Source organism: Cryptotermes secundus, unplaced genomic scaffold, assembly GCF_002891405.2.
Source record: "Cryptotermes secundus unplaced genomic scaffold, Csec_1.0 scaffold584, whole genome shotgun sequence".
Taxonomy (NCBI): domain Eukaryota; kingdom Metazoa; phylum Arthropoda; class Insecta; order Blattodea; family Kalotermitidae; genus Cryptotermes; species Cryptotermes secundus.
In genome coordinates this window covers 224,473-250,232 of record NW_019735468.1, presented here as the reverse complement: position 1 = coordinate 250,232, position 25,760 = coordinate 224,473, and the positions used below count along the sequence as shown (strand labels likewise).

Here is a 25,760-nt window from a genome sequence, read left to right as displayed (position 1 = left end):
GCGGCGCAGGGGGGATGGAGGTATCCCACCCGCTGCTGCCACTGTAATGCCGTGGTGCAGGGGGGGCGTGGAGTCAGCCCTCCCGCTGCCGCCAGTTACACTGCAAGTAGGGGGGCGTGGAGTTATCCCTCCTCGCCTCCACTGGTTATGCTGTAAGGCGTTAACGCAATCATCCTAGCTTACCCTTAGCTAGGATTCTCCTATATCGGAGTTTCCTTCTGTCATACAAGCTGCCACCATCTATTTTCTGTTCTTTCAATTGTGGGGACTACTCCCTGGCATGTAGTCATACCCCTTCTTGACCACTCCTCCCTTAGTTTACAGGTAGCGTCTAAATACTTATTAATACACTTTATCATTCTATCTTAAAAGGGCGTTGCTGTCGAGGCTACCATACTCTGCCTGTGTGGCAGGAGCCTATCCCTGTCTATTCTTATCTCCGTCTTCGGCTGCCACTGCTGCCTGGGTCAGTTCTGCCCTCGCTCGTCAGGATTACTCGGGATCGGGTGTGGGAGGTGGATTATATATATATATGAATTACACTCCCGGTACATCCTATCCTATCTATTCTAGCTGTCTATTTACATTAATATATATATATACACAATTTACATTATTCACATATTACAAAGACTGTCCTTCAGTCTTGACTACATAAAGTCTTTGCCACACCTTCTGTTTCCTTAAGTTCTCCCCCTTCAGGGGTGGAGGCCTTGAGCCTCGCTCTCTCTCTCTCTCTCTCTCTCTGACTCGTCTAAGGGGGCCATGCACGCCCTCCTCGTGTAACATAAATCTTTTTGTTGTACATTTCTTACTACGTCTTATATACACTTCTACTGTCACCAATACTATGAAACAATGATATTATCAATCGGCATGGCTAATATGCGTAAACAAGACTTACTTGACATAGAAGACTGTAGGCCCTTCCGGCGCTTGTTAAACCCATATTGAGTAGCGCCTCCGGCTGACAACTGAATATTCTGTTAGAACATCCTCTCAAGTCCCCCGAAATTCCCTAATTTATCGTTTTCTTTCGCTGATTCAGCCTGGACGAAAGAGGGTGGGTGACTTCCCCTCAGTGTCCTCAATCCTCCTAATAACCTCCTCATTGGCTCTCATGGGTGGTTGGGGGCGGACCCCCTTGCGTCTCCTCGCTGTGTAAGCCGTCTATCACGAGTACCCTAGTGCCTGAGTGAGGCAAGTGTCTTGCCTTGTGAATACACAGAGACTTGCTGAGTCTTCACATTCTTAACCTACTTGCCAGTCCCGGTGTTTACAATTTACGGCAATAACTGCGAAACTCTTTTCGCAAGTCTCTAGCTTTTTTGGGTAATACCATCCTCTTTCTAATCTCAAATTTGGGGCATCACACGCCTGTTGGACGATAATGTTCAGAATGAAGTAGTTACAATCCACAGATCACAGGACGTGTTGAAAATGATTTCCCTATACACGAAGACATTCCTCCCACCGGTGGAAGAGGTTCTGATTTACGCTTTGAAGCTGTTCTGCAAGATTTGCAATTTCCGTATGACTATTTTCTTTTAGCTATTCTTCCGTTCGGGGGTTACTGTTGTAAACTTTACCCTTCAAACAACCCCGGAAGAAAAATCACGAGAATTAAGATCGAGTGAACGTGCTGGCCAGATATCACTGTTGATAATTCTTTCCCCCAAGACATCGGACAAAGCCTGCATAGACATATGTGCAGTGTGAGGAGTAGCTGAGACTTGCTGAAGCCAGCCAGTCTTCCTTCTTCTGTCAACTTTGGAAAGAGTTGCCCGTGAATAGCCTGTACATATCTATCGCAATCAACAGTTTTGTTAAAAAGCACAGACCCAACAATTCTTCTTGCACTTACAGCATAGCACACCAGACACCAACTTCCACTGGATGGAGCAGGACTTCGTGGGTTAGATGTGGATTCTGTGTACTAAAGTAGAGATTATTTTGCATATTCATGTATCCCTGTAAATGAAACCACGCTTCATCAGAAAAGAATGTCAATTGCGGATCGATCTCACATTCGATGACACACCGTAGAAACCAACTGCAAAAATGAATCCTCCTAGCTGGATAGCGCGGTTGCAAGGCGTCGATTACTCTTGTTTTGTAGGGTCTAAGCTTCAGAAATTGTGTTGCCCTTCTTGCATTAGACTCTGACACTCCAGTCTCTTTGAGCTACATGTTTCAATGGTATTTTAGGTGTATGTTGAGCTCTGGCTCCTATGTCATTTAACTTCTCCGTAAGCACTCAGCTCTTATGTTTTTGTTTATTGTCTATTAAGAGTCCTGCTGATCTAAGTTTATTCATCAAACTGTGAATTATTTGTCTGCTTGGAACTCCATCACGAAATTTACGTCAACACTTTCTAGTAGATCCGTATTTCACACAGGTGTCATACAGAAATACACGTTGCTCTAAAGTACATCGCACAATGACGTAACACACTGCTCACTGACTGTAACTGTGAACGAACGGCTAATGGAGCTGACAACTACCGCCCACTGCTGACAAATCATAAACAAATCCCCACGCATGAACCGCACTGCTCGCCGTGAAATATAATGCCGTCAAGCGGTCCACAAAGTAACTTCCCTTCATTCCAAACCTTATCGACCTTCAGACATACTGACTCGTGGACAAAATTCGTTTGTGCCTTGCAGGCGGTGGTGCACCGGTCACCGTGAACCGGTCAACTAAGGTAAATACTTCCCTGCAGTTTTCCAGTGTTTCGTTTTTCTTATTGTTGTTCGATGTGTTGACACTTCCTCATAACTCGTATAAATGTGTCGACTGTAAACGCACCAATCCCCCACAGAGCAATACAAACGGAACAAGAACCTAAGGAATAGTTATGGGACAGATTGGGAAAATGAAGCCGAAATGGGTCAATAAGTGGCCCAACTCTTTGAAATTTTGTGGTGTCACCGATGATGTAATATGTAACCATATTCAAAAGCAGGTTACGCTGAAATGAGAGGCAATTCAGGAACTGCCCCCCCCTCAATCTGCCTCCATCATACTGTGCTGCGCATAACTCGGGCATAGCATCTATTGATATTTAATACACACCGCGGGGCTATTTACCCTTTGATGCCAAAGTCCATCTATATAACACTCACAAATCCAGTTCATATCTCTAAAATACAGAGACCAATCGGTTAAGGCTGTTTAGGGAAACTGTCGCTGTTTATTTTGAGAATCATACGAAATCCATAAATACATTCAGTAGACACAATGCAAAAATGTCTACTATTACAACAGGTGGTAGATACAATAACGACTATATTTTAGGGAGTTAGCATTTTTTGCAAATTTCAGAAGGTGTAACAAATCGCAAAAGACACAAATGCTTAAGAATTATTTTTCGGTGATACCACGAATTGAGGAAAGTAGAAGTAGCAGAAATGAGAAACAAGGAGAGGAAGATGGAACGAAAGACAGAAAGGGAGAACGGAAAGACAAAAAGGGAGAAGAGACGTGTTGAGATTATGGTAAAAAAAAATATCATTGTAACAGGCCGTTAAGGCCCACAGGGTTCAGAGGTCGAGGCTCCCACATGTTCTACACAATCGGCTCACAGATGGCGGTAAGGCTGTGAGCCTTATGCGAAGGCCGCCTTTTATCCCCAGGAAAATTCCTGGTACTCATTTCTGTTAGAGGCTGTGCCGACCCCAGGAGCACAGTGCGGCTGGAAGGATTAGGTAAATTGGGGGGGGGGGGACCAATGACCTCATCGGGAATCGAACTCACGACCTTCTTGCTTGTAGCACAGTGCGTGAGAAAGCTGATGGGTAATGTTGGAAGGAACATGGGAGCCAACAGAGAGGAAAGGCATGCATCTGTTCTTCCCTCTCAAAGAAAACTATAGCCAGGATAGCTCAGTAGGTATAGCGGCGGATTACGGGTTGGACGGCCGGGGTTCGATTCCCGGTAGGGACAACAGATTTGTCTCTACTCTACAACGTCCAAACCGGTTGTGGCTCACAAAGTCTCCTATCTAGTAAATACCAGGGACCCCTTCCGCAGGGGTAAAGCGGCCAGGGCGTGAAACTGACCGCTCATCTCCATCTAGTGCCGAGGCCAAGAATGCCTTACGTTCACCTTTCACCTTACTAGATATTAATAAAATTTATTTTTCGCTCCTGAATACTCCAGGTGCGATCAGTAAAAGTTGCCTTTAATGGTTTAAAACAAGTTTTCCGGCTGACCGCCCTTGGACAAAATCTTGGCGGCGGCCATGGGGAAGAAGCAGTCACTAATTAAAAAAACTTTCGCTTCAGGTACCCCAACAGAAAGGCACTGCTCGTCTCTGACGTCACAAACAACACACACACGCACACAGTAAAGCACGTAAAATGAATGGAGGTTCTCTGGCCAGAGACAGATTTAGCAAATCTCCCACCTGCTCGCCGCGGCACGGCTAGAATCAGGAGCTCAGTCAGTAAAGCGAAAGGCTTCGGGTTAGGCGGTTGAGATGAATATCCCACCCGGCAGAAGGAGGTTTTCCTCGAAAATGGCTATGGGTACCGGTGACCTTTCATTCCCTCCCATTACGAATGCAGCACGAAGTTGCGGCACGTGTGGAGCTTTACCACTGTGCCGCTGAGACTCAGCGAAAGCCTTACTCTTGTTAGTGCTACATGCTGCGCTATAATTAATACACCGGGCTGTTCCGCAAAGATTGCATAACGCTTACAGATGAGACCACTGTCCACAGGATATGAGCACAGTGTCGGCAATGAAATACGGTTCTCTCTTTAATACAAGTTACAAATTACAAACAACACAAGATGAATAAAAACCGAGAAGGCGCACTAGGTGTTGCGACTGGCTACGGGCTGGACGACCAATGGGTCAGAGTTCGAATCACGGTAGGGCCAAAAATTTTCACTTCTCCATCTCATCCAGACAAGCTCTGAGGCCCACACAGCCTCCTATTATATGACTACTGGAGGAGTAAAGAGGTCAGGACGTGAAGCTGACCACTCACCTCCAAATAGCGCTGAGGTCATGAAAACGTGGGTCCATACATCTTCATGGCGCAGTTATTTATTGGTTAAGCACAGGGGCAACTTCACCTTTTTTACGCGAGATAAATACAAACTTAACTCCACCTATAGCGTGAATAAATTCAAGTTGTCTCACTCAAATAGTTGCCAATCCCAGAGTCCGGGCATGTCCACAATGTTTAATCGATGGCGCTTATGTTTATGTTTCTTGTCTATTAAGAGTCCTGTTGATCTAAGTTTATTCACCGAACTGTGAATGGTTCGTCTGTTGGGAACTCCTAAAAAAACAAAAACAAAACAAACTCCGTGTCTTCAGGCCGCAAGAGAACTATATCGACCGAGCGACCGCCGCTTGTCGGCGAAGTTAGTGTCAACTTCATCATGAAATTTTTACGTCGACACGTTCTAGTATATTCGTAATTCTCACAAGTGTGTGAAGTACAAAAAATATTTTCTATTTCAGATAAAGACACATGATTGATTCTAGTTGACCTTGTAGTTCACTGCTCTATACTTGATCAAAGTAATGCAGACAAGTTAATTAAACGGTACAACAGTAACCAACTACAGTGTTGCCGGTCGTTATGACACATCCATGCGATGTTCTTCCTTTTCAGACATTCCTTACTTGACGTCCAAATACCAAATCAAACCAACAGACATACGAGTATGGATCGAGTTGTGAATATGGCTGGACGGTCGAGGATCGATTCCGGCAGGGAAAAGAAATGTTTCTCTATTCCACAGCGTCCAGACCGGCTCTGGGGTCAACCCAGCCTCATATCCAATGGGTACCTGGCAAACTTTCCCAGGGAGTAAAGACGCCGGGGCGTGAAGTTGTCACCTCCATCTAGGACCGAAAACAAAAATGGCGGAACTAAACCTTCACTACCCCACGTCTTCATGGCGTGACGTTTATTAATTAACCACATGGGAAACTTTACCCATCAGGATCGTGTTACTGGCTATGTTAAGAACACGTGGTCCTATCATGATCAATGTATTTCTTTGTTTCTTCATATGTTAAAATAACTGCATTTTCCTTATCAACAAGGTAGCAGTCCTTGCCACTACAACATTCTTTTTCGTCACGTTCCCTTTCAGCCCAAAGAAAATAAGAAAAAGAAGAGAATTCCGAATAATTACGGATGATGATCTTAGTGTCACCCCAATGACATACTGAACGGATTCAAAATTTCCAGAATTTGAAGGCATGATTTTGTGGAAAATGCAATGAACCTACAGATTCAATAAATGCAGGAAATTTCTCTATCAAATGAATAACTATCATCTACTCATGATGACCTTTAAAAATGAAGTTAGGGCTTTTGAAATTATTAATTTGGAGAACACACTACAATGGAATCTATTTGAGTGGCAGGTTTGCTGGTGACGGATTTTATACATGATAACTCATCTGACATATCTCAAAACATCCATAGTGTCAAGACTGTCTTCTTTAGGCATGTCACAACCTAGAAGACAGTAACCTTCACAATCACCACCCTGAGAATTTCAAATCTCACATCAGCAGTGTGCCAACACAGTAAGGAAACCCAAGCGTTTTTATTCTAAACAATCACTGGGCCTAAGAGGAATAAAATGGTGAAGGGATTATATTAAATAACAATTAACTTCCTGATTATACAGGTTACCTAGCTTTATTAGGATTGTGAAATCAAGGAGGTTACGATGTGCTGGACACCTAATACTGAAATCAAGGAGATTAAGATGTGCTGCATATCTAGCTGAAGAGAGTGAAGACAATAACTCAGCAGCATGGTCTAGCAGTAATGCTCGGGACTTGTATTTGGGAGGTGGTGGGTTTAAATATACAACGGGGACACCGATCTCCTGATTGAGGATTTCCTCAGTCCATACATGCAAACACTTGGAAAGTATCCTGATTAGGCTAGGACTGCTTCCTTCCAAATCCTTTCCAATTCTGCTAGGACTGCTTCTTTCCAAATCCTTTCCAATTCTTCAATCATCCTACCATCCGGCACTGTATAGTGTCAATCCTGACAGTGTCGTTAAATAGGCACCTAAAAATAACTAGAGAATTGTAACAGAGCACCTGTTAGAAACAGATATCTTGGACAAATGGGAAAAAGTGTGGATAATATTAATATAAACCTTACGAAAACAGGGGGAGCTGGGACAACTCAGTATCAACTGGCTTCAAGCTGGACAATCTGGATTGAATTCCCAGTAGGGGCAGGGATATTCACCATATTCAGACTGGCTCTGCCACATGCTGCATGTCCTTCAGCCTTCAATCCGATCAATACTGATAGATCTTTCCCCCGTAGTAAAACAACCATAATCTAATGCTGATGTTTAAACTGTATGAAGCTTTACGTCCATGACACCCGCATGCCTTCAAGTTTTAGTCCATAAGAAAAAGCAGCTCTACCTCAGAAACACATGTTGTGAGAACTGGTGGTTAACTGAACTGGTTCAGGACTGTGTCCTGTAGCAGGTTTTGGTACTGAACTTCCACATCTCACTACCAAAGAATTAGTCATCCACCACAATGCTTCGTCAGTCTTATTCTGTGCAATTTAAGAAGATAAACCTTTAGGACAGGACATCCTCTCTGGGATGCCTGTGGTTATCCTGTCTGTAAACTCTACTGACATTCCACTGTGTGGAATCTCATTCAATAATCTTATCCTATTCTTTTCTTTCCAGCTTACAACTTAGCCAACTTTACCTATTTTAGGAGACCAAATATGCTTAGAGTACAATGTGCATATGTATTCCATCACTATTATTATTATTATTAGAGGGGCTGGGTTTCCCCATGCACTTAGACCAGTTATTGGTCCATTGTGCGTCCCCCTTTAATTTCTACTGTCGCCATACCCTACCGGTACTGGTGCGTGCTATCAGCCCCGTTCAGCCAACGAGGTCGGTCCTTCGGTACCTGATATTTCCCCCATCTACCAGAGGCACTGGAAACTACTTGGGAGGGAAACTGTTGCCTCATTTTGCTCAGAGGTCTCCTAGAGACATGAGGATCTTTCACGTGCCGTAAATCTAGGACACGGGACCCACGGCTTAAAGTCCCTCCCGGATGACTTGTTCCCTGAATTTTTCCGCCCTTAAAAATTGCACGACCTCCGCCAGGTTTGAACCCGCGTACCTTGAGTCATGAGGTGGGAACGTTACCCCTAGACTCAGAGGCCGCTTGTATTCCAGCATAATACATTGGCACCAATGGGGATAATGTTCATGAAACTAGGTATGAACATCATGCCATTGGCAGCAACCACTGTAGGTGCTTTTCAATTGGCCTGCATTACCTTGCGTGATACTTTCTGTATGTGCTAGCAACCCTCCTCGAATTGTAGGTGTCATTCAAATACTGAAGTCCATGACAGGCAAGATTCCTCGCAGTACCCCTGAAGACCGTGGTATTTAGAATCTACTATAACTTCCTTACATGGAAATGTACGTAATAGTAACGGATTGTTCCAGTCAGTACAAAATAAAAAGATGAACACAGACAATACCAGATAAGTATTTGGATGGAATCAAATGGCTTCCAGTACCAAGAAAGACCTTGAAAAAATGGAATGAGTATGTGACCGCATATCAGGTTTGTTTGTTTGTTATGCCCATCATGGCCAAATTGTGGTTCACAAGTTTCATGTGGCTCTTCTGAACCTTTGGTGTGTCTTATGGTCTGCACCACTAGGCGAGAAAAAGACAGTGGAGGAGGATAGGAGAGAGAAGGATAATGGGTAAGGGGAGGACAGTGAATCAGATGAAGATGTAGAAGAAGAGTAGAGTCTGTTCCACTCAACTAGGCACATATGCAAACACAATCCAGTCTGTTCATCATCATCAGCAATCTGTCAGACGACAGGTCCACAGTCTCTTCCAAAACAGTTCCTCCACTCAGTGTGATCTAGAGCTTTCTCCTTCAAATGAAAATATCCTCTTCTGTCCCCAAGGTCATCCAGCATCTTCTTACGTCTTCTTCCTCGTCTTCTTGTCACTTCTATCCGCCCATCTATCTTTCCTTCAATAACTTCTTTTAGAAGGCAGTTACTGCGTAAGATATGAACAATCCAATTAGCTTTCCGTTTTCTTATTTCATGTAGGATATTCCTCTGCTCATTGACTCTAAATAACACTTCTTCATTTCTCACATAATTGGTCCAACTGATCTTCTCCATCCTGCTCCAACACCACATTTCGAAGCTTTCCAGGCGTTTCTGATCTACTGCCCTAAGTGTCCAAGTTTCAGCCCCATACAAAGCCATGCTCCAAATGTAGCCTTTCACTAGTTTCTTTCTAAAATTTAAGTCCAATTTGCTGGTGAACAGATTGTTCTTGCTAAATGCAGCTTTTGCCATGGGAATCTTAGATTTAATTTCACAAGTACACCTTCCATCACCTGTTAACAAGCTACCCAAATATTTAAAACATTTCACATTCTCCAGTTGTTTTTGGTCTATCTTTATTGTGACTGGGGTTAATTGTCTCGAAATTTTCATTACTTTTGTTTTTCCCCACATTCATTTCCATGGCATAGCACCTTCCAATTTCGATTAGTCTATCAATCATACCCTGTAGCACAGTTTCTTCCTTAGCCATTAACACAACGTCATCTGCATATTTCACAGTTTGAATAATTTGCCCTCTTAATTTGAAGTCTCCAAGCCCATCCAGTGCCTTGGTAAGGCACTTGCTGTACAAGTTGAACAAAATTGGTGATAAACAGCATCCTTGTCGAACTCCTTTCAATCTTCACACCTCTTGTCTCCCCTCTGTCCAGTCACACTCTAACTTTCTGATCCATGTACAATTTAATAATCAATCTTCTTTCCCACCAATCGATACCTGTTTCCTTTAGGATCTGCATTAATTTGGTCCAAATTACACAGTCAAATGCCTTCTTCCAGTCCATAAAGCAAGCACACAGTTCTTCATCTATCTCCAAAGTTCATTCTGCTATAATTCTCATCATCCCTATTGCATCCGTGGTTCCTTTTCCTCTTCTAAATCCAAACTGATCCTCTCCAAGTATATCCTCTATTTTCCTTTCAATTCTTCTTTTAAGTAGCTTCGCTATTATCTTTGCTGTATGTGCAATAAGGCTTATTGTGCGATGGTTGCTGCATTTTGTAGCTTTTGTCTTTTTCTTTAAGGCAATCACTGTCTCTTCTGTAAAGTCCTTGGGCCACTCCCCAGCAACAACAAAACCAAACAGCTGTTGGTTTAATGAGCTTAAATTACAGCAATAACTCACATACTATATTAATGAACTCTGCCAATCATAAGAATTTTTCATAAAGTCGTAGACATGAACAAAAAGTCATTTGTGGACAGACCTGGGTGGTACCCTCAATTTTTTCATGTTATAACCCTTGTACAAAATAAACCATGATCCCTGGATCAGATATAGCTTCCTCAATCAGCAAGAGTTTTGATTTCACAATCACTAAAAGCTGGCACTACAGTGAGACGAGTGGTCACATTCATGCTTTGGCAGTTTTAGTCCAGGAAAAATGGTTTCTATCTAATGAATAAGAGGCTGGCTGAGCCACAAAATTAGCCTGAATATGGTAGGAAAAACTGAACGACAAGGATCTGATGCAATGGGCAGTACCTCACGTCTTATATGAGAGGCCCTGAGCTTAAATCTATTCCTGAGTGGACGATGAGATTTTTCATGGGGTTCCTCAGTCCCTCCAGATATACGTAGAACCTGTTTCCTTCCCTCCTTCCTTCATCTATCACTTGCCATGCTTCCTGTGATTTCCTCAATAAAAATGGTACATTACATCTTTATGCCCCCATGTTCCATTCCAGCATTACTCCATCTTCTTGGAAGGAAATCGAGTGTTCCAAAACTTACATGCTGATGTATAGCAATGAATTCCTTCATACATGATAATAATGCAACATCTTACATTGAAACAGCAGAGTCTACATTAAATTAGCATACAGCTAAATAGCTAGTCAGTAACATAACACTATCCACTGTTGTGACAGTGCAATATGATTTTCTTATGAGGAAGGAAACTGACTTGAACTAAACTTATGCATGTAAAGGCAAAATTAAAGACATTTCCAAGTTTCCCTTCCAAAAATGAACGTTTCTGTATTCACACTTATCCACCATCATTATTAGTTTCTGTGATACAGAATGTGATGACCAGAACAGGAGTACTGTGAATATATAATCACACCACGAAGCGAAATGTCATACCACAGATATAGGCACATTCAAATGAATCATCCACTGTCTGATAAGAAACACTGAACTAGATTTTTAATCATTCCATCTCTAATGAAGTCACAAATTTGTCCCTTTGCTATTGTTTATGTTCCTTATTTCTTTTCCATTTACCACAAGGGCACGCAGTAGCATAGTTGGTTGGGGCACTATGCTACAAGCTGGAAGGCCGTGGGTTCAAGTCCTGATGAGGTCACTGGATTTTTTTTTCAATAGACCTAATCCTTCCAGCCACACTATGGCCCTGGGGTCGACTCAACCTCTAACAGAAATGAGTACCACAAATTTTCCTGGAATATTCTTGGGGGTAAAGGGCGGACGGCACATACGGCTGACAACCTTGCCGTCTTCTATAAGCCGATTGTTCAGAAAATGTGGCAACCTCAACATCTCACAACCCTATGGGCCTCCACGGCCTGTCACAGGGATACCTTTACTTTTTACTTTTACAAGGCCTCAAAGTTCCAATATACAATACTGCTTTTATAAATGTGCACATGTTCCCATTTAGTTACAATGTCCTACAGTCTTTCACTTAATGTACGTAAGCAATGGAGAAACAGACAATATACCCTTTTCTCACATCACATTCAAGTTTCCCTTAAGAGTTATGCCCGAGGTCCATGATTGTCATATGATCTTTGTATCAAGTGCATTGGAAAAGATCTGGGACCTGGGCAAGTAAATATGCCATGTTGCACCTAAATGTTCACTGAATTTGACTAAATTAACCATAAACTTTAAACACTGTCAGATGTGAAGACAACTGTCTTTTGGGATATGATTCCATCTCCTATAAAAAAACTTCCTACCAACAAAAAACAAATAGGTAACAACAACAAAGTTCAAAAAGGAACTGAAGGAATTACTTATTACCGCATGCTACTGCTCAATATATAATTATCTCAAAGAAGAATTCCGTCATATTGTCTGCTGATATGCAGATGCAGAGAACAAGATATAATAATTTTATGCCATAATCATTAGTGTATTTCAATAATAATACATATGAACATGTCCTAAATCATTGTATTTTGATCTACAGGATAAAATAAAAATGAATGAATGAATGAATGAATGGAATAAATGAATCAACATTTTGAATAAACATACTGCCTCATTCTTCAGGGCAGTCACTCTTCTACCCTGAAGACTAAGGAAACAAGTTCCTGTAAAACTCTGACATCTACCTACCAAGTTACAAGATATCAGTGCCTTCTTTACTTTCCATGTTATTTAACAATGTTTTTAATACCTACACTATTAGCACTGACTGGATGGATGACAAATTGAAAAGAATTTGGAAGGAAGCAAAGTACTATCCCAGCATTTGTCTGAAAGGATTGCTAAAAACCAAGAAAGATATCACTTGTGTTAGTCCATTTCCCTACTAAGATTCAAAACAAGCACCTCCTGAGTATGAACCAACTGCACTACAGTTACATCAACTTGTTTCTTGCATCATACCCCATAAGAAGGCAATCTGCATATAGTCATCACATGAAAAATTTTATCAAATGCAGAAGAATGATATGGTGGGAAAATGATACATATAATTCAGTTTTATGTTTAAATGTGTACTTCTGTTGAGTTCATACTAAAACAAAGGCTAAAACATTACATTTGAACATGGTCTGTTAGGGAATACTAGATGTTAGCTTAGAGTAGCACTCAAACAAGTTGTAACCTCTTCTGACACATGTGCAGTTCCAGTTCTGCCCACCTGAAACTTCTGATGGGGCCACAGTGTAAATCAACCTTACTGCATGTAAATATGGAGTTTTTGAAATTACAGCAATGATTCATTAAATGACTAACGTAAAAGGGAACTGACAAATGGCTGTTTGCAAATAGATATTGGCTGTGTATGGTGATACTGAACGTCCAAGATGCCAAACAAAATATTCATCTAAACACTCAAATGGGATAGAAAATCCATTAAAGATGACCTTCAACTTAGTAGGCCAGTGAAAGTGACTAATAAATAAATGTGTCAAAAGAAGAAGACCTGGTCACGCTGGACAGGTGTTTAAGTGTATCTGTGATTGCTTGAGAATGCAGTGTGTTGATCATTTGTTTTGGCCATCTTCCATAACTGCCTGGGCAAACTGAAAGTGATATTTCAGGTTCTCACAATGGTGCTTATCAGCAGTATGGTCTTCTGAGTTGTAACACTGTGCAGTTTGGCGAAAGCCCAACATTTCAGAAATTATATGATCCCCCATGTCATCACTCTCTCCAGATTGCTTGGCATTACAACCCAGGAGGTTCCACTCTTCAAACTGAAGTTCAGTTTTTGTTCATTTCAAATGTAATGGGGGTTCAATTTGCTGAGAATTCTGGGTCTTCATGAAGTAGATTCAGGTACATTTCTCATAAGAATCAATACACATGATGAAACATAGACCCATGAATGAGACACCAACAGAAAATGCATGGATTCATCAATAGGATACTAAAACAAAATATGGTCCATGCAATAGAAACATTTCACCCATTTACAGGAAATTCTAGAAACCATTGTTGACTGTAAAGATCATGGCCAATGTGTCTTAGGGCTGGAACTGCTTTGGAATTTAAAGGAAGTCTTCAAGAGAAACAACAAGGGAAGGTGACAAGTGTTGTCCTGCTTCTTCATGACAATGCTCATTTATACAATTCACAAACAGCACTTACTACCATAAGGAACTGTGGCTATGAACAAGTAAACCGACAACCCTAGAGTCCAGACCTGGCCTCCAGTAATTACTTCCTATTATAAGGCATGAAGAATCAATTGAATGGATGTTGGTTTCCAAGTGATGATGAATTTCAAGGCACTGTTTCAGAGTGTTTTAAGGAGCACGAAAATAACTTTAATTTTTCTGGGATTTCTTATCTCCTGCTATTCTACCTAGACTCTCTTAGGCTGGAGTTTTGATGTCTTATTAATATTTCTCAAGCCCTACCAATATCCAAACTACCATCCCAGTTTGCCAAAGTTGCAAACAAACCTCAGATTTTAATTCACAGTGTTAACATCTGTGTTAGTTTCTTAAGACTGTATCTCTCCATACCAAACTTCCACATTTTTTAGTGCTTACTGGCTGTTTCTCAACGATCAATATCTGTTGCAACTTTCAGGTAGTGACTGGTTCCAAAGCCAGCTACTCTGAGAGATCACACATCAAGCAGGTTGTCCCCGACTACTTCAGTTTCCCCTGCCAATCCTCATTCCATCAAATTCTCCATAAGCATTATCACCAGTACAGGTACAATAGGACATATGGAAGCCGACGTGCCAAGGGGACTTAATATGGATTCCACCTCACACTATACGAACTCTTAATTATTGTAATCTACTATAATCTACTGTAAACAATTGTTGTATTGTAACTTTATTCTCTTATTGTAATCAGCCAATGTACAGTAACTGACTTGTCCTATATCATGTAACAATGATCTATAGAGACGAAATAAATAAATAAAATAAATAAATGCCAGCTTTTCTTTATCAATGTGAGATCTGCCAGATTGTGTATCTTCTCATCAGAAGTTCAAGTTAATAATTCACCCATTTATGAGTTGATGAAATATTTTGCCTTTGGGAATCACTAATCTTCACACATACTTAAACACTCTATAATTTACAACATTAATACTTGAACCCATCTTCAAAATATGCACGGAGTTCAATGAAATTTATCGAGTTACTTTAATGGATTTAATTGCAGCCAAGTCTTCTATCATACTGTCACTGGTTATACTGAGGAAAACTTATATAATAAGTAATATACGAAGAAGTGTGGTGAAACCGATGATGTGGGAGCTCAACTTAGAAAGTACTAACGTGACTTGTGGAAACTACTAGTATTTCAGCAAATACCAGTAACTAATTAGACAGCAATGAGAGTATCTTAACAAACTATTACAACATCTTTAATTATTCCCTGTAATGCTTTAAGGAAAAACAACGAAATTACTAACCTCTAAATTAAAATGATTAATATCATGTGCAAATAATGAAGAAAATCCGATATATCACACTTAATTAGAGTTAGAAACATCAAAAAGTTGCAACTTCGCATCATCCTTCAAATCATCTGAAGTCACGTTGGAAATAATATAATTTGCCCATAATAATCGGAAATATTTAATTAATTTGGATTCAGAATGGGAGCCATTTTCTTTGGTGGAATAACAACTTACCAATTTTCAATTGTGGATCACGTCTGAAGAGGATTGTATTCCTCCATATATATCTTCTGTCACTTCTGAATCACGCACATGTCTTTCGTACATACATTCGGTATAATTTCACTCACAAATCATTTAGTGTCGTTACCGTTGTGGCAAACCGAATACATTTCGACAATTGATACCGTGCGCTTCCTTCTCGCGCATTTGTCAATGAAAACGCTTATCGTTCTGATGGTTCTGATGAAAGTATGGCCACATTGATGTATATGTATGGGCTAAAAATTAGTATGTTGGGATATTATTATAGTGACCTTAGTAAACTACCTGTAAAGATACGCAACTCAGGTTCTTCCTTATATGAACGTAAATAACACAAACCTACCAAATGCACAGACCATAGAGGTACTATAAAAACTGTTTCATCCATCTCCATCTATTGATAAAAACATAACCTTCATAAGTATTCCATGAAGTGTCCATGCACAGTCGGAGAAACAGCCCACTATTATTGCAGACTCATATGGCAATATGTGCCATCATTGAACTATATATATATATATATATACACACACACACACACACACAATAAAAAGCCGCTTTTCACTCATCATCCTGACTGACAATTTCACAAACCACTGAAAACATTTAGTTAGGAAAAATATGTAATAGGTCAGTCTACACAACAGTTCCAAAAAACAAAGCAGTCCAGTAGGAACAAGACGCGTTTACAAAAATGCTTAGAAGTTAGATTTCGAGCACAGATCCTCGGACTTGGTGACTGCATACATGAATATCATGAAATAATTTTATTTTCGTAGGTGACATATATTGCGTTAAGCAAGTTGTTGAACCCTTGTTCATCGATCCTTTCTTCCTGTACCGAATTGCATATCTAGTTGTCTTGGTTTAGAGACGTCCGTAAATCACTTGTTTTATGCTTTCGCGAAAAATAGATCGCTTTACTGAAATGGTAACTTGGCTCATCATCACGACCATCACGACATCTCCCGGACCCGTCAATGTACCATTAGCGGGAAATGAGCCCATCTTCAGCACTTCCTTGTCTAATCTGAAATGTGGAAACAATGTAATATTCGTGCATTTGTATTTTGATTTAATTTGTACACACTGTACCAATTAAATGTATATAATGTGTGTTTCCAAACACATTACAAGTGCACTTATACTTCGTTCTCGTGCATAGAATGAGTGCAAATTAATTATTTGTCATTTTCAAACTGAAAATGTTGGGAAATTTTATTTGATAAGTATGTCGTTCTGGAAGGAAATTTAGAAATGGAGAATTGTTTTGTGTAATAAGTGTCCGTGGATATTTGTTATGGTTGTGTTTCTTTCTTTTCTAAAATAAGGTGTCAGAATTAAAAAGGAATGGCCGAAAGTAGACCCGTGGAAGGAACTGAAGGGGACAAAAGAACTCTGGGAACAGAAAACATAGGTAGTGATTAATACAAATTATCCTCAAGATGGTTTGAAACGTTGGGAGTAAGGACTTTGCTTGTGAAGTGTTAATTCTTGTGAAAGTTACACAATAAGAATTTAGCGATCTTCGAAAGCATTTATATGATTTAATATGTGCAACTGATGTGTAATTAATAACTAACGTATTTATTTCCATTTATGGGTGCTTTGTCTTTGTTTTCAGGGTCATCGATTCCTGAATGTGCAGTGTGCTTGCAGACCTGTGTTCACCCTGCACAGTTGCCTTGTGGTCACATATTTTGCTTTCTGTGTGTGAAGGGTGTAGCAAATCAGAGCAAGAAGTGTGCAATGTGTCGCCAGGAAATTCCAACAGATTATTTTGAAAAACCTGTCCTAGTAGCACAGAATAATACAGACAAAGACAGTGCAGGATTTGATGGTGGCTATCAGTGGTTTTATGAGGGAAGAAATGGTATGTATTTGAGTCAGTTGATTTAAATACACCTCTTGAGGAGCTCAGCAGATTATCAGTTATATGTATTAATATTGCAATATTACTATCGCCTCTGTGGTCTAGTGGTCAGCGTTCTTGACTGCAGATCCAGAGGTCTGGGTTCGATTCCCGGCGCTACCAGATTTCTTCGGAGAAGTAGTGTGTCTGGAACGGGGTCCACTCAGCCTCATGATGATAATTGAGGAGCTATTTCAAGGAAATAGCGGCTTCGGTCTAGAAAACCGAAATTAATGGCCATGGGGATTCATTGTGTTGACCATGCGACACCCTCTATCGGCAAAAGTTGGCACTAAGCTTCGCGTCGCTCGCTCGGTCAGTATAGTTTGTGTGCGGACTGAAATCATGGAGTTTTTTTTTAGTACATAAAATTGGGAGTCCATTTGGCTTCTCAAATGAGCTTGCAGCGAACAGTAAGAACAAGAACATCGGACACCTGTGTAGAGGAATAAATGAGTTTAATAGGGGTTAGCTACCTGGAAGTAACTTCGTCAAGGAAGAGAATGGATATCTGCTTTCAGATAACCACAGTATTTTGAATATGTGGAAGAACTAGTTCTCTCTTATTAAATGTACATAGGGTCAGTGATGTTAGGCAGATAGGAGTACATACAGCTGAGCCATTAGTACCTGATAATAGCCCTTTTGAGGTTGAAATTGTTATTGCAAAGTTGAGAATGTATAAATTGCTGGTTAGTGATCAAATTCTGGCAGAACTGATTCAAGCAGGAGGTAAAACATTACAGTCTGAGACCCAGTAACTCAATAATTCTATTTGGAATAAGGAAGAATTGCCTGATCAGTGGAAGGTGTCTATTATTTTACCAATTCACAAGAAGAGAGATAAAACTGACTTCAGTAATTATTGTGGGATATCACTGCTATCAACTTCATACAAAATTTAATCCAATATCCTTCTCTCAAGGTTAATTCCATGTATAGATTAAATTATTGATGATCATCAGTGTGGGTTTCAACATAACAGATCAATTACTGATCATATTTCTTGCATGCATCAGATCCTGGAGAATAAAATGAAAGTACAGTGATACAGTACTCGTACATTAGCTATTCATGACATAAAGATAGCTAACAGATGCTCTGAAAATGTGGCACAGTTCAGATATTTGGGAACAACAGTGGCAAATCAAAATTTGATTCAGGAGGAAATTAAGAGGAGATTGAATTTGGGTAATGCTTGCTACCAGTCAGTCCAGAACCCTTTTCTTCTTGTTTGCTGTCTAAAAACATAAGAATTAGAATATACAAAACTAGTATAATTTTCACTGTGGTTCTGAAAGTGTGTGAAACTTGGTCTGTGACATTAAGGGACAAATATAGACTGAGGGTGTTTGAAAACATTTGGACTGAAGAGAAGTGAAGTGACAGGAGGTTGGAGAGAACTGCATGATGAGGAGATTGTACTCTTCGCCAAGCATATTTAGAATAATCAAGTCAAGGAGGATGAGTTTGGCAGGGCTTGTAGCAAGGATGGGGGAGACGAGGAATGCATATAGGATATTAGTGGCAAAGCCAGAAGGAAAGGGACCACTAGGAAGACCAAGATGTAGATGGGTGATTAATATTAAATTGGGTCTTAGAGAAATAGGATCGGGTGGTATGGACTGGATCGATCTGGCTCAGGATATGGACCAGTGGAGGGCTCTTGTGAACACAGTAATGAACCTTTGGGTTCCACAAATTGCTGGGAATTTCTTGAGTGGCTAGTTGGTCGGTTAATTATATTGCTGTCCTGCAGCTTTTTTTCTTTTCCTGAAGGTGTTTGTCACATCCATATGAAAGTTCCAGTAAGTACAGTCTGTGCAATGGTCACCTAATTATGTCTACTTACTGTGGTAAAATGTGTCATGGTTATGTAAATGAAAAGAATAAAGTGTGTGCGTACACGCATGCATGCGTGTGCACACACACAGACATAAATTCAGTGAATAGTGTAGGAATTAGATTGGTTTGTGTTTGGCACAGTGCCTATAGCCTGTATGCATTTCAGTTTCTCTCCAGTATGTTGCTGAACAGCTACCACGAAACGAGCTTATGCACTATTGGGTTGAAATGTCACGTGTTACACGCAGAAACAGTGAGTTTTCGTGTACAGCACCCATCTGAAGAGTAGGGAGAAGAAGCTGGTGTACATCTCTGGATGTAACGGTTTCACATATAAACACCAGTGATGCACTTGCAAATTAATTAAGATGCGGCCATTATTGGATTAGGGAGGAACAGAATCAAAATGCTAAGTGTTCATCTAAGTGAATTAGATGAAATTGGTGGTATCATTGAAAAATTTTCCCCAGATTTCTGCTTTTTATGAAGGTGCCAGGGATATATGAAACAACAGGGAGTATTTCTGTCATCTGGTATGATCTGCAAGGGCTTTGTTTGAAATTTGTAGGCCTGTGGGCTTATCCATTGCATTGTGGGTCCAAGTGTATGCACGCTCCTTAGGCTGTTCAGTGTTTTGACTGACTTGACAAATAAATGTTGAGCATTTAAAATGAAAAGAGTTGAGTTATGATGTCAAAGAAAGCAAAGTAAATTGGAATACATGATATCACAAATGGGGCCATATACACAGCAGTAATATCTACAAATGTAAACTAAGACAAATTCTTACTAATCTGTCACCATTCCTTTATTGTGCAAAGGTGTTCCGCTATGTGCTTCAACCTTCAATAGTTCCTCATCCAGCGTACAAGAATTCAGCTTTAGTTCTTGAAATGGATTGTCACGTGTATTAGTGACTAAGACACAGATCTTAAAGTCTTCAACACTTCAATTCTAATCTTTGTTTGTAGCCTCCAGGACTGTGCTATTGGATTCCGTTTGTCAGCCCGTTATCTTAGTTACTTTTATAATCTTCTCTTGAACTGCACTCCGCACTTGTCTCTGAATTGCCTTGAACTGTCCTGTCAACTCAACTGCTGAACTGTGGAACTCCAGGTATCAAAGTCAAAGTCACATTGTGACTGATGGTCAGTCAGTCATGACGAGATATTTACTACTGTTTGACAGTTATGGTCTTTTTTGGGGGGGTGGGGTGCCATCTCTGATGAGAGGACTGGTCTGTCTTTTGTATATGCTGCTGGACCTTGCCAGCGTAGTCTTTCTCGGGTGTAAGCCTGAATCTCATTTTATGACCAACGGCCAGTCTGTCTTGGCATAAAGCACCCATCTGGGGCTTGCAACCAGATCTTTATTACTGTTTGACAGTTTCGGTCTTGTTTTTTGTGGGCACCCTCTCTGACAAGAGGAAGGGTCTGTCTTATGTATATGCTGCTGGTCCTTGCCGGCACAGTCTTTCTCAGGTCCTAGACCGTTGGTACTTGAGACCGTTCAATACTGTCTCAAATTTGAGACTTCCCTTTTCATTACCTCCTATGACTTGCAGGGTCACGGTGGAGGTATTTGAACCCGTCTCCACACAGGCCAACCTCAGATACAAAGTCAAAGTCACCTTGTGACTGATGGTCAGTCAGTATGTCTTGGTGTTGAGCCCCATCTGGGGCTCATAATCAGATATTAATTATTACCATTTGACGGTTACGGTCTTGTTTCTGTGGGGGCGCCCTCTCTGATGAGAGGATGGGTCTGTCTTTTGTATATGTTGCTGTTCCTTGCCAGCGCAGTCTTTCTCAGGTCTGAGTCCCTTGGGACTTGCGACCATATTTTACTGTCTTAGAGTTGAGACTTTCCTTTTCGTCGCCTCCTGCAACTGACTGGTTCACAGTGGAGGTATTCGACCCCACCTCCACATGGGGTCTCAGATACCAGAGTCAGAGTTACTTTACAACTGGTGGTCTACCACCAATCGGTTCGTCTTGGCGTCAGGCCCCTTGAGGCCCATGACCAGAGATTTTTTTTTGCAACTGAACTCTTGCGGTAATAGTCCTTATGTAACATCTTCTCCTCCGAGAAGATCTTGGATACAAGTCTGAGTCCCATTTTACGACCTACGGTCAGTCAGCCAGTCTGTCTTGGCATAAAGCACCCACCTAGGGCTTCTGACCAGATCTTTATTACTGTTTGACCGTTACAGTCTTGTTTTTTNTTTTTTTTTTTTTTTTTTTTTTTTTTTTTTTTTTTTTTTGTGGGCACCCTCTCTGATGAGAGGACAGGTCTGTCTTTTGTATATGCTGCTGGTCCTTGCCAATGCAGTCCTTCTTGGGTACAAATCCCTTGGTACTCGAGACCATATATTATTGTTTCAAATTTGAGACTTCCCTTTTCGTCGCCTCCTACAACTTGCAGAGTCATGGTGGAGGTATTCGAACCCACCTCCACACGGGCAATACAAGTCCATGTCCAAGTCACATTGCGACTGACAGTCTGCCAGTCAGTAAGTCTTGGTGTCGAGCCCCGGTTGGGCTCATGACCAGATATTTATTAGTGTTTGGCATTTACGGTCTTGCTTCTGTGGGGCGCTCTCTCTGATGAGAGGACGGGTCTGCCCTTTGTATATGCTGCTGGCCCTTGCCAGTGCAGTCTTCTAGGGTCTGAGTCCTTTGGGACTCAAGACCATATTTTACTTTCTCAGATTTGAGACTTCCCTTTTCGTTGCCTCTTACGACTCGCAGGGTCACGGTGGAGATATTCGACCCCACCTCTGCATGGGGGGGCAATACAAGTCCCTGTAAACCTCATTATGTAGCCTCTGCACAGACCATCTAGAAAACAGCCTCTGTTGTTGACGAAACTTGTTTACTGCTTATTGCCTAGCAGTAGATATCTGATGTTGTAATGTACCCAGGTGAAGGTTGTTTACAGGTCTGTTGCCTGGAAGTGGAAAGCCTTTGCCTATTGTTGCCAAAGAATTTTTCTTTGCAGGAACTTGTTTACCTAGCTGCTCCCTGCCAATGGATATACATGTTACAGTACTTTAATAGGGATGCATATTATTACAATTTGTTTTATTTTTGGAAGCAAATACTACCTTTTTGTTAAATATATCTAATAATTACACAAAAAATAATATATTAGTATAGTTTATAATTCTGTTTAGGTATAATTTATTGTGTGAATTTACCTTTATGTGTGTGTATTTGGGTGTTTTGTCCTAAGCAAGTTCTATTAAAGTAAATATTTGCGTTATAGTTCAGTAACTTAAGTTTTGTGTTCATGTATTTGTTTATCCGATGTGCAAGTCTAGCATGGACAGTCTTTATGGTATGCATCCTGTTGTATGTCTCGATATCACAAATGGGGCACTCTACACAACAATAATATCTACAAATGTAAACAAAGACAAATTGATACTAGTGTATCACCATTCTTTTACTGCGCAAAGGTGTTTGGCTACATGTTTCAGCCTTCAAGAGGTCATTATTTTCTGTTCATCATAATAAATGAGCTATCCCTCCTCAATCTTAGTAGATTTTGCAATTGGGTCAGCATGTTTTCAGTCAGTATATGGTTAGGAGGTGATGTACTAACTTACTTATGGAGCTGAGCCCTTCTTGAGGAGAAGCCAAATCTGCAGCTACTCAAGAATTTCCCAGCATTTTATGGAAGCCAAAGGTTCATTACTATGTTCACAAGAGCCCTCCACTGGTCCCTTTCCTGAGCCAGATCAATCCAATCCATAACATCCCGTTCTATCTCTCTAAGGTCCATTTTAATATTGTCCACTCATAAGAGACGATGTGGCTGATGGAATTGTCTGTACCATTTCCTTTAGTATATCTTGAAGTTGGACCTTTCTTTTATTTTTTCATAAGTCCACGCCTTGATTTATGAATTCCTGTCCCCTAGGTTGGTGGCTGTATGACGAACGCACAAGTATGGATCTCGAGGAAATGTTTAAACTTGGAGAATCAAGTTGTGAGATGCTTATATGTGGGACTCTATATGTGATTGACTTTAAAAACTCTCAGCAATACAGGAAACGTGAACCTACAAAAAAACGAAGAATCAAACGTGATCTGAAAACAGCTGAAAGTAAAGGCATTGCCGGGCTTCGATGAAAGATAGTAGAAATGTGAACATTCATGCTTGAGCATGGCTTTAGTAAGAAATAGGAAGAGCCAAAATTTGGATAACCAAATATCTGTTAAACAGACAGTGAACAAATGTCTTGAACAATATTTCAGAATTTTATTTGGCAGTAAACTGTTTGTTTTATGTTCATTACCAAACTACAGATTAAACTGGTTTGTTCTCTGATCATAATTTGTATTGTTATTGACATTTAAAGTAAATGTACTTTAAAATTCTAGTTTAGAAACTCAGACTTAGGCTATGAATGTTTTATTCAGACCTCCAATCGATGGTTTGAATTTTTTATTTGATGTCTTTTTCTTACAGAGGCATATATAACCATGTAGTTGTTTGCCTATGAACCCAATAATGGTAAGAGTAATTATTGATTTGTATAAACAAGGTTTAAGAATTTTTTATAATTTTACATGTATCAATTATGCAACTGTGAGGTGACCCAAATTTTTATATTAAGTAATACGTCTTTGAAATAAGTTGAATACTGACCGCAGGTTGCACTGGTCTTACTAAATCTGTGGCTCTTTGCAGGATGGTGGCAATATGATGAGCGCACAAGCCGAGAACTGGAGGCAGCCTACAAGAAAGGGGAAAGGATATGTGAACTTCTTGTGGCAGGTTTGCTGTACATTGCCGATTTTGATGCAATGCTTCAAATACGAAGAAATGACCCTTCCCGTCGCCGACGTATTAAACGTGATCTTGCCACAATCCCAAAAAAGGGTGTTGCTGGTCTACGATTGGAAGGCTACCAGCAGGCATTAGGGGAGCAAGGTGAAGAAGCCCGGTCAAAGAGTCCTGCCCTTCAAGGGACTACTGATGGAGCCATGACCCCTACCCCAGTTCCACCAACGAACACACCCCAGACTCCAGCTGGAGGAAATGCCAGTGGAGATACAACACCAGATCAACAAGAGTCCCTTCACAGGGCTGTTGAACAGATTAGATCACTTAGTTTCAGGGATGATGTTACTGCTTTGGATGATAGTGATGGAGGTGAAAGAGGGAGTGGGGATGAAGACCAAGAACTGCCAAACTTTTCAGGGGTTATACCCCCACCTTGGGTGCTTACCTTTTCCTCAGATGAGGATTTGCTGTGATTTGCTTTCACATATTACTGTCTAATATTTTGTTGAAAAACTGATAGGGTGTTTGTGTTTCAAAATGATTGTAGTGTTGACATATTGTAATTCTGTCATATTCAGCTAACTTTAGAGAGAGGTGTTTATTGTATTTTAGCAATTAAAAATTGAATTTTGATATCATGCTGTGCCAGGTTTTATACACAAGTAAACTTACAATCTTAGTGGTAGTGTCACAGTACAAGATTGTGGTGTAAGTGCAGTTGACCTCTGATAAAAATGTTTGTTGATGGAAGTTCCGATTACAATAATTTTTTCTTGTATTCAGGAATGATGGAGTTAATAAACTGAGGAGTGTCTTAAATTTAACAGAGATAACAGGGTTAAAACCACATTGCTTGACATCATAAAATCATAAATTAAGCAGCGTCACGTGAGAATTTCACTGTAAGTTATGTTTTCTCCAGCCACAGTACCATTTATTGGAATGAAAACTAAAATAACTTGCAGGACTTGAAGTTTTCACAGTGGTGACTGATGAGTTCCATCTTCTGGGATGTAACTTTGTGCACTGCTATAGAAGTTGACCTCCTACTAAATCACTTGGTGGTACATCCCAGAAGATAGTACTCTTCTTAAAATAACTAGTTTTACAGAAAGTAAAATAATTTAAATATAACATCAGAGGCAAGAGGTTACCTACCAAAAAGCAATTGTGTGGGTTAAGTTTTATACCTCAGAATGTGTGTGCATTGTTAATACAGTTATTAGTGGTGAATGATGAAAAAGCAACTTCATAGGCTGATTCCCTGCAACAGTATTTCAGCAGGTGCTAGCACATGGGAAATGATCACCTCCAACACAACCTCCTCATATTTTCATATTGCTTCATCTGTCATGGTAGCTCATTGAAATGTTGACATTTTCCTTCAGCATTATGACTTTCTTAGTGATGAAGAAAGCTTCTGAATCATATCTTAACCTTTAAACGACTAAAGACAACGTATGTCGTCGCAGATAGTAAAGGCAGCGGTACGAATGACGCCATGTGGTGTCGCAAAGTCCGCGCGTGCGGACGTTATTTGAAATACATTTTTAAGGTAGAAAATAATGTCCTACTTATATGATTTTTGGCCACCATCTGCATGGAGTGTCTGTCTTCCCACCTGCGTCATCTGCCGGAATGTTGCCTTCGTGTGGAATTCTCAAAAAAATCCGGAAATGCAGAGTCCGATTTCGCACTTCACGTACTTTGTCCTGACGG

At 40.5% G+C, this 25,760-nt stretch overlaps 2 protein-coding genes across 6 annotated transcripts in view; one reads left to right on the top strand and one right to left on the bottom strand.

The window, feature by feature from the left end:
- LOC111869377 (SNF-related serine/threonine-protein kinase) overlaps positions 1–15,941 on the bottom strand; it is a 56,466-nt gene extending 40,525 nt beyond the window's left edge. For 2 of the 3 annotated variants that reach the window (XM_033753406.1, XM_023860872.2), the window contains exon 1: positions 15,461–15,930. The gene's annotated coding sequence lies outside the window, so the exon portion shown is untranslated. Of the gene's footprint in view, positions 1–15,460 lie in introns of all 3 variants that reach the window. The other variant, XM_023860871.2, reaches the window with a different exon arrangement.
- A 561-nt stretch (positions 15,942–16,502) lies between these two features.
- Positions 16,503–24,860, top strand: LOC111869384 (E3 ubiquitin-protein ligase RNF146). 3 transcript variants are annotated; one of them, XM_023860880.2, is made up of 4 exons: positions 16,503–16,719; positions 16,822–16,907; positions 17,115–17,363; positions 23,946–24,860. In XM_023860880.2, the coding sequence occupies exons 2-4, from the start codon at positions 16,841–16,843 to the stop codon at positions 24,512–24,514; spliced, it is 885 nt and encodes a 294-aa protein (XP_023716648.1). In that variant the 5' UTR covers positions 16,503–16,719; positions 16,822–16,840; the 3' UTR covers positions 24,515–24,860. The 3 variants fall into 3 exon arrangements, with proteins under 3 accessions (XP_023716648.1, XP_033609305.1, XP_023716647.1); XM_033753414.1 differs by lacking the exon at positions 16,503–16,719 and adding an exon at positions 23,172–23,237 and having other exon boundaries at positions 16,728–16,907; XM_023860879.2 differs by lacking the exon at positions 16,503–16,719 and having other exon boundaries at positions 16,728–16,907.
- Positions 24,861–25,760: the final 900 nt, after the last annotated feature.

Coding starts and splice junctions, on each gene's coding strand:
- LOC111869384 (XM_033753414.1), top strand. CDS start 16,841: ATGGCCGAAAGTAGACCCGTGGAAGGAACTGAAGGGGACAAAAGAACT. Junction 16,908..17,114: donor TCTGGGAACAGAAAACATAG/GTAGTGATTAAT, acceptor CTTTGTTTTCAG/GGTCATCGATTCCTGAATGT. Junction 23,238..23,945: donor GTTTAAACTTGGAGAATCAA/GTTGTGAGATGC, acceptor GGCTCTTTGCAG/GATGGTGGCAATATGATGAG.